Source organism: Balearica regulorum, chromosome 2 (genome assembly GCF_011004875.1).
Source record: "Balearica regulorum gibbericeps isolate bBalReg1 chromosome 2, bBalReg1.pri, whole genome shotgun sequence".
Taxonomy (NCBI): domain Eukaryota; kingdom Metazoa; phylum Chordata; class Aves; order Gruiformes; family Gruidae; genus Balearica; species Balearica regulorum.
The window spans coordinates 77,864,607-77,877,141 of NC_046185.1; the positions used below are offsets into that span (position 1 = coordinate 77,864,607).

Here is a 12,535-nt window from a genome sequence, read left to right on the forward strand (position 1 = left end):
TGACAAAGGCGCAGGGACAACCCCGATCTTATGCCCTGCTGTGTCTACCTCAGCGCTGAGGATGCTTTGTGACATCAACGTCGGCCAGCGATGTCACAATAGGAAAGGCAGCGCCCCGTTTCGAGGCAAAATGCAACCTGACAGGGAGCAGGTTTTGCCCTCCTCTCCGCAAGGGAGGAAATCCTACAAAACCAGAACGTCTCCTACCAAGGGGCCAGCTCTTTGAATTCCCACTGAAGAGGGACAGATTTGGGAACTGCAAGAAACCTTTCCTGGCTTCTGCAGCTTTTGACGCTCTGTACAAGGAGGGCCTTCAGAGGTGACGGAAGTCAGGCGCCAAGTCCACGCGGTGTTTCTCTCGCGGGGGCTCAGGTTCAGCTTGGTGCCTCTCTTCTTGCAGCCTGAGAAAGGCAAGGGGCCACAGGGCACAAGGCACAGGTGCCTTGCGCGTTCGTTTCTGGTTGTTGCCGTAGGCACCGCGCTCTGTTGTCCCGAGGACACGAGACACGTTTACAGGAGAGGATGGGAGCCTACTCGACTCCGAGCACGTTTCCTGCTCCACGTGCTCTTTAGAGGCCGGAGTCCTCCGCTCTTCCCTAAACGACAGACGCCTTGTGTTCTGCTTTTCTCCCCAAACCAACAACTCACAGAGTTGGCAAAACCATGTGACCTTATCCCCAAAAGGACAAAAGGAAGCCCGTCCAATCACAGATGAAACGCCAGAGCTAGCCCGCACAAAGAAATGGCTCTGCCAGAGCGGGTGCTGTGTTGGATGAGAGCCAGGTTCCAGAGGTGACACGCGTGCATCCCCCCGCACGCCATGGGAGGAGATGGCGCGCCCAGCGGGAGCAGCTGAGGCCCCTCGACGGCCGTTCAGAGGCAGCTTGAGACAGAGTTCCCCTCCAGGAAAGGTGTCTTGACTTGGGCAGGACATGTTGAACTTTAAGTTACCATGCTATCTTGAGTGGGTAGCCTATCCTATGCAGTTCTGGGCACCCAAACTTTTACCGTGCTTTCCTGCTTCTCAGTCTGTCTTCTTCTTACCACTTGGGCGTTCTTTAGCTGCACATGCCTTCAGTCCTCCAACACAAATAAAAATGAAGATATCTGCAGGAGATGGTTCTTAGTCCTTTTTTCCCTCACCTCTTCCTCCCGGGAAGTCTGCGATGAGCTCATGGGTCGAGAGGAGGACAGGGAGCTCTCTTAGCAGTTAGCGTCACAGGCACGGGAGACTCAAACTTGACTTGGTGAAAATCAATGGAATTTATTGCCAGACGAAACTGACACCTCTCCCCTCATCGTCTTTGGGAGGATCACCGTGCACCCTGAATCGATACAGGCAGGTGTAGTCTGGGTGGCCCCAGTTGCTCAGCACTTCCAGCCTGATGTACTTCACGACCCCAGAGAGCTCGTTCTGAAATGAGAAGAAGAAATGAGTTGCCTTTTCCTCTCTGGCACGCGACAACTGACAGAGGAGTACCACAGCAACGGACTCCTTCAACAGCTTACTTCTGGCTGCCCTGCGAGGTCTTTTGACCTCTCGTGGTCAGGACCTTCTTATCCTGCTCTACCTCATTTGGCCATAAGATCAGTCAAGGAAGAAGCAGCTACCAGAAGCTTGTGCACATAGATTGGCAAGTGCTTCTCGCCTGCTTTGAGGCACATGCTTCCACAGTCACAAGACCCAGTGGGGTTAGTATAATGCCTCGTTGCCTTCTCTAGAAAGCCACTGAAACAGAATGGCCTCCCTTCTCGCTACTCGCTACCAGCAACAACAGAATCCTCAGAAAGCCCAGTATTTCTAGGCTTGAACTAGCAGGCCCGTAGTAGCACGCACTACGGGATGTGGCCGCTTGTATGCACTTGGAGTCCAGACAGTCCAGCTGATTTCAGCTTCAACTGTGGCGGTTGTTGAGCACTGAAGCTTAAAGCCAAGACGAAAGCACAGAAGAATGGCAGTCCAGGCGTACGCCCTTAGGAAGTTAAAGCAGAAGAAAGGCCAGCGTGGCACACGCTCAAGGAGAGGGCTGCCTCTAGCCCTTTGGAGGGGAAGCTTCTCCTCCACCGATCACATTTCTCCTCCTCCTCCTCTCCTACAACTCTCCTCCCTCTTGGTCCCCGTACTTTCAGCTGGAAGGTCTGTCTGGGATTCAGCGCTGCCAGGAACGTGAACTCTCCCAGGAACGTGCCCTGCTCCTCACGTCCTTCCTTCAGGCCCTAGAGAAAGACGGGGGTAGAGAAAACAAGAGCGTTTGGTACACAGTGCGAAGACTTAACTTCAGTCGGCAGAGTACTGGTTTATTTTGGCTACCTAGCCCAAGGAAGATGAGCGCAAGAGGACGACGAGAAGCTGCAGCTAAGTAGCATGCCACACTTGCCTACTCAAGGAGTCTAAGCTGCCAGTCAGAAAAGGAGCAGACGCTCCTGGGGTGGGGGTGGGGGCGGTGGGGGTACCCTGAGGATGACAAATGCCCACTGGGATTGGAGGCCAGAAGGCCCACGACCGTGCACCATGCTAGCTCCTTTTTCCTGTGGCTCCTGGAGTACCACCTTGCCCCAGAAGCTTCCTTTCGAGCGGTCCATTGGATATGGAAAGAGGAATACAATGGAAAGAGAGGAACTCTGAGGAGCTTGTTTCTTGTGCGAGCCAGGAAGAAGCCGCAGGCCGCTGGACTCTTTGACCCATAGGCACCCCCCGCCCCCGACTCGACAAATGACTTACGTAGACTGCAAAGTCCTTTGGAGCGCTGGGGATGCTGTCTCGATGGAACGCGCTCCCTGAAACGTGGTCCATGGTGACAGCTCTGGGAGTGATTGGCAGAGACAGCTTGATCAGGACGTGTCCCTGACTTCCTGGGAAGGGCCAGCAGTTTCCCGGGTGATTGTCTGGCTGAAAAGGAAGAGGAGGAGAAGAAGAAACTATGTTCAGCTGGAGAAGGGTGCCCTGGCTCTCATTCCCGCCGCCAGCATCAGAGGATTAGGAACTGAGCTGGGCAATCAGCTCTGCCCTGAACCCCAGCCGCTGCCTCTGGTCGCACCCTGCGGGTACCGCGCAGAGAAGCCGTGGCGAGAATTCACGCCTCACAAGACCCCTTCAGCGGAGAAGCGCTTCGAGGGCAGGCAGCTGGGTGCGCTACTTGTACAAACTCTCCGGCCTCTCCCCGTCCAGAGCAACTCGCCAAGAACAAGCAAGGGACGGTGTGGCTGAAAGGCACCTGCCCAGAGCAGGTGGCAACTAAGGGCCCACCTGGACGAGCCTTTCCTGTAAGGGGAAGCAATCGCTCCCTCTCATCCAGGCCCACCTCCTGCCACTGGCACCAGCCAACTCTTCAACTTGTGCAGGCCGCTCAGGAGCAGCGAGCAGCGAGCAGTGCCAGGACGGCTGGCCAACACAACGTGGGGCCCTCCAGCAATGCAGGCTCTCAGCGCCCGCTTGTGCTCACTAAGAGCCCCGCGGAGCTCACAGCCCAGACCTCTGCAGGCACCTTGTCCATTCTCCTTCCCAGCCATGCCGACAGTTTTCACAGCGACTGGGAAGACAAAGACTGCCGGACCAAGCTGGCCTGTCAGAAGCTTGCGCGGAGCACCTGGGGCACTCCGGGAGAGGAAATACTCAACAGGCAGACACAGGAGGCGAGGAGGTCTGTGCAAGGCGGCGCCAGGAAAAGAACGCTCGGAGGAGCAAAGACAAGGGTAAAGGCGACGCTCAGCAGCGCCTTTGGTTCCTCCCCCCCACCACCTCTGTTTTTCTCTTTCTTGGTGCTCCTCCTACCTCAAGGATAACCTCTGGAGACCTCACGTAATCCACCAGCGGCAGGGAATACAAAAAGACTTTTCCTTTTGTATTCCAGAGGGATGGAGAAGTTCTTGAATGAATGACAGCAGCCCCTGGAAATTCAAAGATGAGCACGATCACGGAGCAATGTCAGGAGCAATGTTGCACTAGTGACTTGAGAAATGCTTCTAAGTGGTCATCCGTCTCCTACAGTGGGCTTCCCCTCTTTCTTACTGGCATGATCCCTCTGGAACACCCAGCAGGGACTCATCAAACTGTCCTAAGGGGCTGTGGAAAAGGACAAGAAGGTCAACTAGGCCTTCTGTTCTTCAGATGTGGTCTGGCCCCTTACAGACTCTGGCCATGGGTACATTTGCAGGGCACGAGGTGGCCCTTGACTTCTCGCCCCTTGCCTCCTGCCACTGGATGTGTTCCAATGCCCGTATTGTCAAGCAGGACAGGAAGCGCTTTGGAACTGGTTGGATTGTACGGTGTCACGGCACCTGATGATTTGAGGGCGTAATCAGGCATCGGGACTTGATTTTCTTCCACCTTCTCCACGACATGATCGATTATCTCTTGCACAGCCTGGGAGGGAACACAAAGGAGAGCGCCTGTTAGAAGGAAAAGGAACGGGGCAAGCAGCTCCCCTGCAAGGCCAGCCAAGGTGACCTGGGACAAGGTTGAACTCAGATGGAAGGAACGCCGGAATCGCCCGGAAACCGCCCAGGTTTGCTCTACTCGCGTTGACCGGTATCAGAATGGAGGGGCTGCTCACTCCGCTGCTCGGAATGCTGAAGCTGTGGGAACGGGCTTTTCCTGTGGAGATGCCCCGTGCCAGGCAGCAGGGACAGAGAAGCCTTCTGGCTGTGAGATGGGACTGGGGTAAATATGGACTGCTGAGACCACTCTTTCTTTCCGGTCCTCCCTTGAGGAGGACCCAAGATCTGGGCGGAGAGGAAGGTATGACTAAGACAACTCTACTTCCCACCACGCCTCTCTCTTCCCCCATAAGGAAGCGTGGAGCAACAGGAAAAGCAAGTGTGGCCACGCACAGCCCTTGTTCCAGCAGCACCAGCCTTTTGGCTAGCTAGGACAGGGACCTGGAGTAGGATACATGCCCGAGGGAGGAGAGAAACCTCCCAGTAGAGCCTTCTGCAGCGTGCCCTTACCCATCCGGTAAAGCCTGGGAGCTCAGCCTGCTTCAAGGCTTCCTGGACAGCACGCTCGGCGACATCCTTTGCGCTCCATCGCAGGTGATAGAGCTCGCCCTGCACCTTACGTAGCTGTTCTTCAAGGGTCAGGGTGTCGCTCAGCGCTTCTCCCAGCTCGTCTCCTGCAGGCCTAGAAAGAGTGAGCAACGGAGAGACCGTAACTGCTGTGCCTGGCCCCTCAGATGCTGTGGGAATGGGAGTGAGGCAAGAAGCCTGGCTCTGGATGAGTGGCAGGGCAACCACATCTTAAGGGGTTGGGAGAGTGAGTTCCAAAGTTCTCAGAGCTTCAGGCTGAGAAGCTGCTTCCCAGCTGCCTGGGTACGTTATGGGGAAGTGCTGCATTTTGGAGCAGCCCAGCAACGGTGGACGGATGGGTGGCTGCAGTCCCCTAACGGACGGGGGGAGCTATAGCTGGCCGTTTGGCAGAAGGGAAGAAATGGCAATGGGAGAAGCTCAGGGAGCTGTGTCAGGGGAAGCTTGTCTGAGGGGGCACATAAACGGTGTCCTGTTGGGGCCGAGGGGGCAGAGCTCCTCTAAAGTCTAGTCAAGGGGAAATGGTTTTTTACCTCCGAGTCTTCCAGTCCCCTCCAGGGAGGTGCAAGCGCTCCTGGAACGACAGTTAAGGGAACAGTCATTCCAAAGAGAAACCGGCCTTTCTGCAGAAACAAAGGCAGCGCGCAACGACAGTCTCTGTACAGCCACGGGAAACAGCGAGTTACAGACACCGTGCCTGTTTGTGCTCGGTTGCTCCACTAGCATAAGCTCTGAAGACCACCACCGTGGACCAGCAGGCAAGGCAGAAGACAATTCACATTGGGCATTGTCTTCTTCCAGAAAGCCTCCCGTCTTTGGCTTGGGCACGGCCTCCAGTCAAGTAACATCCTTCCTACAAAGCCTTCGACCATTTGTCAGGCATTCATTCAACAGGCCAAGAGGTGTATGCAACCTCTTCTACGTATTCCTTCAGTTTCCCGTTGCCCTCGGCAGCTATCGGGCAGGTTCCCGCTACGCCTCCACGAGTGGTTTGATTGCAGCTCCTTTCTTGATACCACCCGCAGAAGCTTCATTGCTACGAAGCTGCTCGCTGAATTCTGTGCCCACAAAGGAATTCCTGAATTTTTGAAGTGGGAGGCATGTTGAAGACTCTACTAGCCATCAAAACCCACGGACTCAAGTCTTCACACGCAAAGCAGTGCTGGGCTGAACCCTATGCAGGCCCAAATCTGCCTCATCATTGTTCTTTCTCAGCTGCCTGCAATGCCACAATCTGTGGAGACGCTGGTGTTCAGTCCAGTTGACCTTCACCTGAATGACCTGCCAGCGTGGCTACTGTCCCTAGCCCTAGCCACAGGCTTTTAATGAGTGGCACTTTCTGCCCTGGAGTTACGCTGGCAGAAGCCGCCTTGATCGGAAGAGACCTAAATGTCACCTGCATTTGGAAAGGCTGAATATACAAATAGATAGGCTCGGCATACCGCTGCAGTCCTCCAGAGGCTTGCTTCAACAACCTGTCCCACGTGGTAGACACCTGTCGGACATACACCAAAGCTCTCCTTACACTTTCAACTTGGTCTATGGCTGCGTTATGCCTCAGGCTGCCCGCTCCCCTTTCCGCGTCTCTCCCAGGAGCCATAGTTGTCTCTCCTCTTGTAGTCGCTGAGAGAGGTCATGATGGTGTACGGGCTCCGCAGTAGATGGACACGCCCTCCCTTGGAATATGCTCCTGCTCCTGCAGAAGCTTCTCAACCTCCTGAGGCAGCCAAGGTTAGCCACTGGCTCTCCCTCGGCTTAAGAGAACTGGCTTAGCCCTCCTAGGGAAGGCAAGTCACCCCTTCCTCACCCCCACACCCATTCTGCTCTGAAGCAGGAGGGACTGGAACACCTCTGTTGGGGACTTTCTGCTCTTAGCCGGGCTCCTCTGGTCAAAGCAGGGGAAGCGGACCAGGGCAGAATGGTTCCAAGGGGCCACCCTCAGGTCTGAGCTCTACAGAGACTCACCAACACAGAAGAGACCAACAAGCAGCGCCCACATCACCGTTTTCAGAGCCTTCATTTTCCTACAGAGCAGCAAGGAGGAAAAGGATGGTGAAGCTGGCGGTACCCGTGCAGTTCAGCAGCAGCAGCAGACTCGAGAGCAGCAGTAGGGAATGCAGGTCTTGAACTTGGTGTTTGTGGCGTGAGGAGTCCCTCGGTCCTGAACAAGCTCGAGTTCAGTGGTGGAGTTGTCACCAACTGCACCAGTGGGGCATTTGCTACGGCAGTGACTGGCACTGTTTCGTTAGGGACAAAGGGCTCAGGATTGACTCCGCAACAGGAGGAGGACTTGCAACCAAAGCTGTGGCCGTACTTCACCTCTGCGAGGGTGGGGAGGGATTCTTTGGAAATGGAAGGGACGTAACAAACACCTGTTTCTGCTGCCCACCATCCCATCGGTACTGCTGCTGCTACTGTTCTCCACCCCCTCTCAAGAAAAGGTTCAGCTGTACCCCGACAGGTCAACAGCCTGCAAGGCAGCGAGGGTTGCGCGTCTCCCCTCTAGCAGCACTTCTTTAGCAGCCGGCTTCTCACTGGCCCTTTTCTTGGCATAAATGCAGACAAATGCAGACTGGGTAGGAGGGAGGGAGGGAGGGAGGGAGGATGGAACGTAAATGCATGCTGGCAAGCCATGGGGAACCAAGGAAACTCCAAAGAAACACCCTGGTGGCTAGCCCCTGCTCCCCTGAGGCCTCATCTGCCGAGAGACAGCACACACCGCTCTGCAAGACGGAAACTCCTCCAGCCTGTTCCAGGAGGCTCTTGAAAGGCTTACAGCGTAGACTTCATCGGGAATAAACAAGCCCTTTTGTCCTACTACAAAACTTTTTGGACCCCTCAGAGGATCTTGTGCTCCTTTTCCTAAGGCAGACCACTGGTGAGGAGCTGACCAGGTTTCCAAAGGAAACCTCATCTGTCAGGAACACAAGTCAAATCCACTGCCAACAGAGGAAACATCGGTGTCCTTCTGGTTCGGCTCAACGGGAAGACCTAACCCATCCGTGGAGCGCAGTACAGGACTGTGCTAAGCTCTCGCAATTCCTACGGCAGGGATGTATCTGGGCAACTGCCTGGCACTCCGTCCATGCGATCCAAAACGGATTTGTCCCTCCCTTTGCAGAGACAAAAGGCTTTCTAGGCCTAGTCCTGGTGTTCATGAAGAGACCGAAGAGACTGCTGCTGCCTTGCACCACCTCCAGACCCAGCTCCCAGGCTGCCCTCGTGTTCTTCCCCTGCCCACCCCACAGCCACCCCAACTCATGAGGTAGAACAAACACTTGGGGAAAGGAGAGAAGGCTTTTTGCAGCATACCTGTTCAGATCGTGGGCCTTGGGCGGCAGTCTGCCTGTATCCGCTGAGGTACAGGCACCAAACATCGGTGCGAGCCAAAACCTCTGTGATCTCCGTTCCCTCGAGAGCGAGAGTGACAAAGGCGCAGGGACAACCCCGATCTTATGCCCTGCTGTGTCTACCTCAGCGCTGAGGATGCTTTGTGACATCAACGTCGGCCAGCGATGTCACAATAGGAAAGGCAGCGCCCCGTTTCGAGGCAAAATGCAACCTGACAGGGAGCAGGTTTTGCCCTCCTCTCCGCAAGGGAGGAAATCCTACAAAACCAGAACGTCTCCTACCAAGGGGCCAGCGCTTTGAATTCCCACTGAAGAGGGACAGATTTGGGAACTGCAAGAAACCTTTCCTGGCTTCTGCAGCTTTTGACGCTCTGTACAAGGAGGGCCTTCAGAGGTGACGGAAGTCAGGCGCCAAGTCCACGCGGTGTTTCTCTCGCGGGGGCTCAGGTTCAGCTTGGTGCCTCTCTTCTTGCAGCCTGAGAAAGGCAAGGGGCCACAGGGCACAAGGCACGGGTGCCTTGCGCGTTCGTTTCTGGTTGTTGCCGTAGGCACCGCGCTCTGTTGTCCCGAGGACACGAGACACGTTTACAGGAGAGGATGGGAGCCTACTCGACTCCGAGCACGTTTCCTGCTCCACGTGCTCTTTAGAGGCTGGAGTCCTCCGCTCTTCCCTAAACGACAGACGCCTTGTGTTCTGCTTTTCTCCCCAAACCAACAACTCACAGAGTTGGCAAAACCATGTGACCTTATCCCCAAAAGGACAAAAGGAAGCCCGTCCAATCACAGATGAAACGCCAGAGCTAGCCCGCACAAAGAAATGGCTCTGCCAGAGCGGGTGCTGTGTTGGATGAGAGCCAGGTTCCAGAGGTGACACGCGTGCATCCCCCCGCACGCCATGGGAGGAGATGGCGCGCCCAGCGGGAGCAGCTGAGGCCCCTCGACGGCCGTTCAGAGGCAGCTTGAGACAGAGTTCCCCTCCAGGAAAGGTGTCTTGACTTGGGCAGGACATGTTGAACTTTAAGTTACCATGCTATCTTGAGTGGGTAGCCTATCCTATGCAGTTCTGGGCACCCAAACTTTTACCGTGCTTTCCTGCTTCTCAGTCTGTCTTCTTCTTACCACTTGGGCGTTCTTTAGCTGCACATGCCTTCAGTCCTCCAACACAAATAAAAATGAAGATATCTGCAGCAGATGGTTCTTAGTCCTTTTTCCCTCACCTCTTCCTCCCGGGAAGTCTGCGATGAGCTCATGGGTCGAGAGGAGGACAGGGAGCTCTCTTAGCAGTTAGCGTCACAGGCACGGGAGACTCAAACTTGACTTGGTGAAAATCAATGGAATTTATTGCCAGACGAAACTGACACCTCTCCCCTCATCGTCTTTGGGAGGATCACCGTGCACCCTGAATCGATACAGGCAGGTGTAGTCTGGGTGGCCCCAGTTGCTCAGCACTTCCAGCCTGATGTACTTCACGACCCCAGAGAGCTCGTTCTGAAATGAGAAGAAGAAATGAGTTGCCTTTTCCTCTCTGGCACGCGACAACTGACAGAGGAGTACCACAGCAACGGACTCCTTCAACAGCTTACTTCTGGCTGCCCTGCGAGGTCTTTGACCTCTCGTGGTCAGGACCTTCTTATCCTGCTCTACCTCATTTGGCCATAAGATCAGTCAAGGAAGAAGCAGCTACCAGAAGCTTGCGCACATAGATTGGCAAGTGCTTCTCGCCTGCTTTGAGGCACATGCTTCCACAGTCACAAGACCCAGTGGGGTTAGTATAATGCCTCGTTGCCTTCTCTAGAAAGCCACTGACACAGAATGGCCTCCCTTCTCGCTACTCGCTACCAGCAACAACAGAATCCTCAGAAAGCCCAGTATTTCTAGGCTTGAACTAGCAGGCCCGTAGTAGCACGCACTACGGGATGTGGCCGCTTGTATGCACTTGGAGTCCAGACAGTCCAGCTGATTTCAGCTTCAACTGTGGCGGTTGTTGAGCACTGAAGCTTAAAGCCAAGACGAAAGCACAGAAGAACGGCAGTCCAGGCGTACGCCCTTAGGAAGTTAAAGCAGAAGAAAGGCCAGCGTGGCACACGCTCAAGGAGAGGGCTGCCTCTAGCCCTTTGGAGGGGAAGCTTCTCCTCCACCGATCACATTTCTCCTCCTCCTCCTCTCCTACAACTCTCCTCCCTCTTGGTCCCCGTACTTTCAGCTGGAAGGTCTGTCTGGGATTCAGTGCTGCCAGGAACGTGAACTCTCCCAGGAACGTGCCCTGCTCCTCACGTCCTTCCTTCAGGCCCTAGAGAAAGACGGGGGTAGAGAAAACAAGAGCGTTTGGTACACAGTGCGAAGACTTAACTTCAGTCGGCAGAGTACTGGTTTATTTTGGCTACCTAGCCCAAGGAAGATGAGCGCAAGAGGACGACGAGAAGCTGCAGCTAAGTAGCATGCCACACTTGCCTACTCAAGGAGTCTAAGCTGCCAGTCAGAAAAGGAGCAGACGCTCCCGGGGTGGGGGTGGGGGCGGTGGGGGTACCCTGAGGATGACAAATGCCCACTGGGATTGGAGGCCAGAAGGCCCACGACCGTGCACCATGCTAGCTCCTTTTTCCTGTGGCTCCTGGAGTACCACCTTGCCCCAGAAGCTTCCTTTCGAGCGGTCCATTGGATATGGAAAGAGGAATACAATGGAAAGAGAGGAACTCTGAGGAGCTTGTTTCTTGTGCGAGCCAGGAGGAAGCCGCGGGCCGCTGGACTCTTTGACCCATAGGCACCCCCCGCCCCCGACTCGACAAATGACTTACGTAGACTGCAAAGTCCTTTGGAGCGCTGGGGATGCTGTCTCGATGGAACGCGCTCCCTGAAACGTGGTCCATGGTGACAGCTCTGGGAGTGATTGGCAGAGACAGCTTGATCAGGACGTGTCCCTGACTTCCTGGGAAGGGCCAGCAGTTTCCCGGGTGATTGTCCGGCTGAAAAGGAAGAGGAGGAGAAGAAGAAACTATGTTCAGCTGGAGAAGGGTGCCCTGGCTCTCATTCCCGCCGCCAGCATCAGAGGATTAGGAACTGAGCTGGGCAATCAGCTCTGCCCTGAACCCCAGCCGCTGCCTCCGGTCGCACCCTGCGGGTACCGCGCAGAGAAGCCGTGGCGAGAATTCACGCCTCACAAGACCCCTTCAGCGGAGAAGCGCTTCGAGGGCAGGCAGCTGGGTGCGCTACTTGTACAAACTCTCCGGCCTCTCCCCGTCCAGAGCAACTCGCCAAGAACAAGCAAGGGACGGTGTGGCTGAAAGGCACCTGCCCAGAGCAGGTGGCAACTAAGGGCCCACCTGGACGAGCCTTTCCTGTAAGGGGAAGCAATCGCTCCCTCTCATCCAGGCCCACCTCCTGCCACTGGCACCAGCCAACTCTTCAACTTGTGCAGGCCGCTCAGGAGCAGCGAGCAGCGAGCAGTGCCAGGACGGCTGGCCAACACAACGTGGGGCCCTCCAGCAATGCAGGCTCTCAGCGCCCGCTTGTGCTCACTAAGAGCCCCGCGGAGCTCACAGCCCAGACCTCTGCAGGCACCTTGTCCATTCTCCTTCCCAGCCATGCCGACAGTTTTCACAGCGACTGGGAAGACAAAGACTGCCGGACCAAGCTGGCCTGTCAGAAGCTTGCGCGGAGCACCTGGGGCACTCTGGGAGAGGAAATACTCAACAGGCAGACACAGGAGGCGAGGAGGTCTGTGCAAGGCGGCGGCAGGAAAAGAACGCTCGGAGGAGCAAAGACAAGGGTAAAGGCGACGCTCAGCAGCGCCTTTGGTTCCTCCCCACCACCTCTGTTTTTCTCGGTGCTCCTCCTACCTCAAGGATAACCTCTGGAGACCTCACGTAATCCACCAGCGGCAGGGAATACAAAAAGACTTTTCCTTTTGTATTCCAGAGGGATGGAGAAGTTCTTGAATGAATGACAGCAGCCCCTGGAAATTCAAAGATGAGCACGATCACGGAGCAATGTCAGGAGCAATGTTGCACTAGTGACTTGAGAATGCTTCTAAGTGGTCATCCGTCTCCTACAGTGGGCTTCCCCTCTTTCTTACTGGCATGATCCCTCTGGAACACCCAGCAGGGACTCATCAAACTGTCCTAAGGGGCTGTGGAAAAGGACAAGAAGGTCAACTAGGCCTTCTG

The 12,535-nt window shown here is 55.5% G+C and overlaps 2 protein-coding genes and 1 long non-coding RNA gene across 3 annotated transcripts in view; 1 reads left to right on the forward strand and 2 right to left on the reverse strand.

Annotated features, from left to right (window-relative positions):
• LOC142600431 (uncharacterized) overlaps positions 1-12,535 on the forward strand; it is a 761,935-nt gene that overhangs the window by 196,398 nt on the left and 553,002 nt on the right. The window lies entirely within an intron of this gene.
• LOC142600827 (SUN domain-containing protein 3-like) lies at positions 314-8,399 on the reverse strand. Its single transcript, XM_075747190.1, has 8 exons — positions 8,335-8,399; positions 4,948-5,119; positions 4,279-4,363; positions 3,773-3,888; positions 2,723-2,890; positions 2,125-2,217; positions 1,272-1,414; positions 314-401 (listed from the first exon to the last, which is right to left on the reverse strand). The coding sequence occupies exons 1-8, from the start codon at positions 8,397-8,399 to the stop codon at positions 314-316; spliced, it is 930 nt and encodes a 309-aa protein (XP_075603305.1).
• Positions 8,761-12,481, reverse strand: LOC142600828 (SUN domain-containing protein 3-like). The gene is made up of 6 exons (XM_075747191.1): positions 12,445-12,481; positions 12,209-12,324; positions 11,168-11,335; positions 10,570-10,662; positions 9,718-9,860; positions 8,761-8,848 (listed from the first exon to the last, which is right to left on the reverse strand). The coding sequence occupies exons 1-6, from the start codon at positions 12,479-12,481 to the stop codon at positions 8,761-8,763; spliced, it is 645 nt and encodes a 214-aa protein (XP_075603306.1).

Coding starts and splice junctions, on each gene's coding strand:
- LOC142600827 (XM_075747190.1), bottom strand. CDS start 8,399: ATGTTTGGTGCCTGTACCTCAGCGGATACAGGCAGACTGCCGCCCAAG. Junction 3,889..4,278: donor TTACGCCCTCAAATCATCAG/GTGCCGTGACAC, acceptor TTGAATTTCCAG/GGGCTGCTGTCATTCATTCA. Junction 2,891..3,772: donor CTCCAGAGGTTATCCTTGAG/GTAGGAGGAGCA, acceptor CTTCCTTTTCAG/CCAGACAATCACCCGGGAAA.
- LOC142600828 (XM_075747191.1), bottom strand. CDS start 12,481: ATGAGTCCCTGCTGGGTGTTCCAGAGGGATCATGCCA. Junction 11,336..12,208: donor CTCCAGAGGTTATCCTTGAG/GTAGGAGGAGCA, acceptor CTTCCTTTTCAG/CCGGACAATCACCCGGGAAA. Junction 8,849..9,717: donor AGAGGTGTCAGTTTCGTCTG/GCAATAAATTCC, acceptor TGCCTTTCTCAG/GCTGCAAGAAGAGAGGCACC.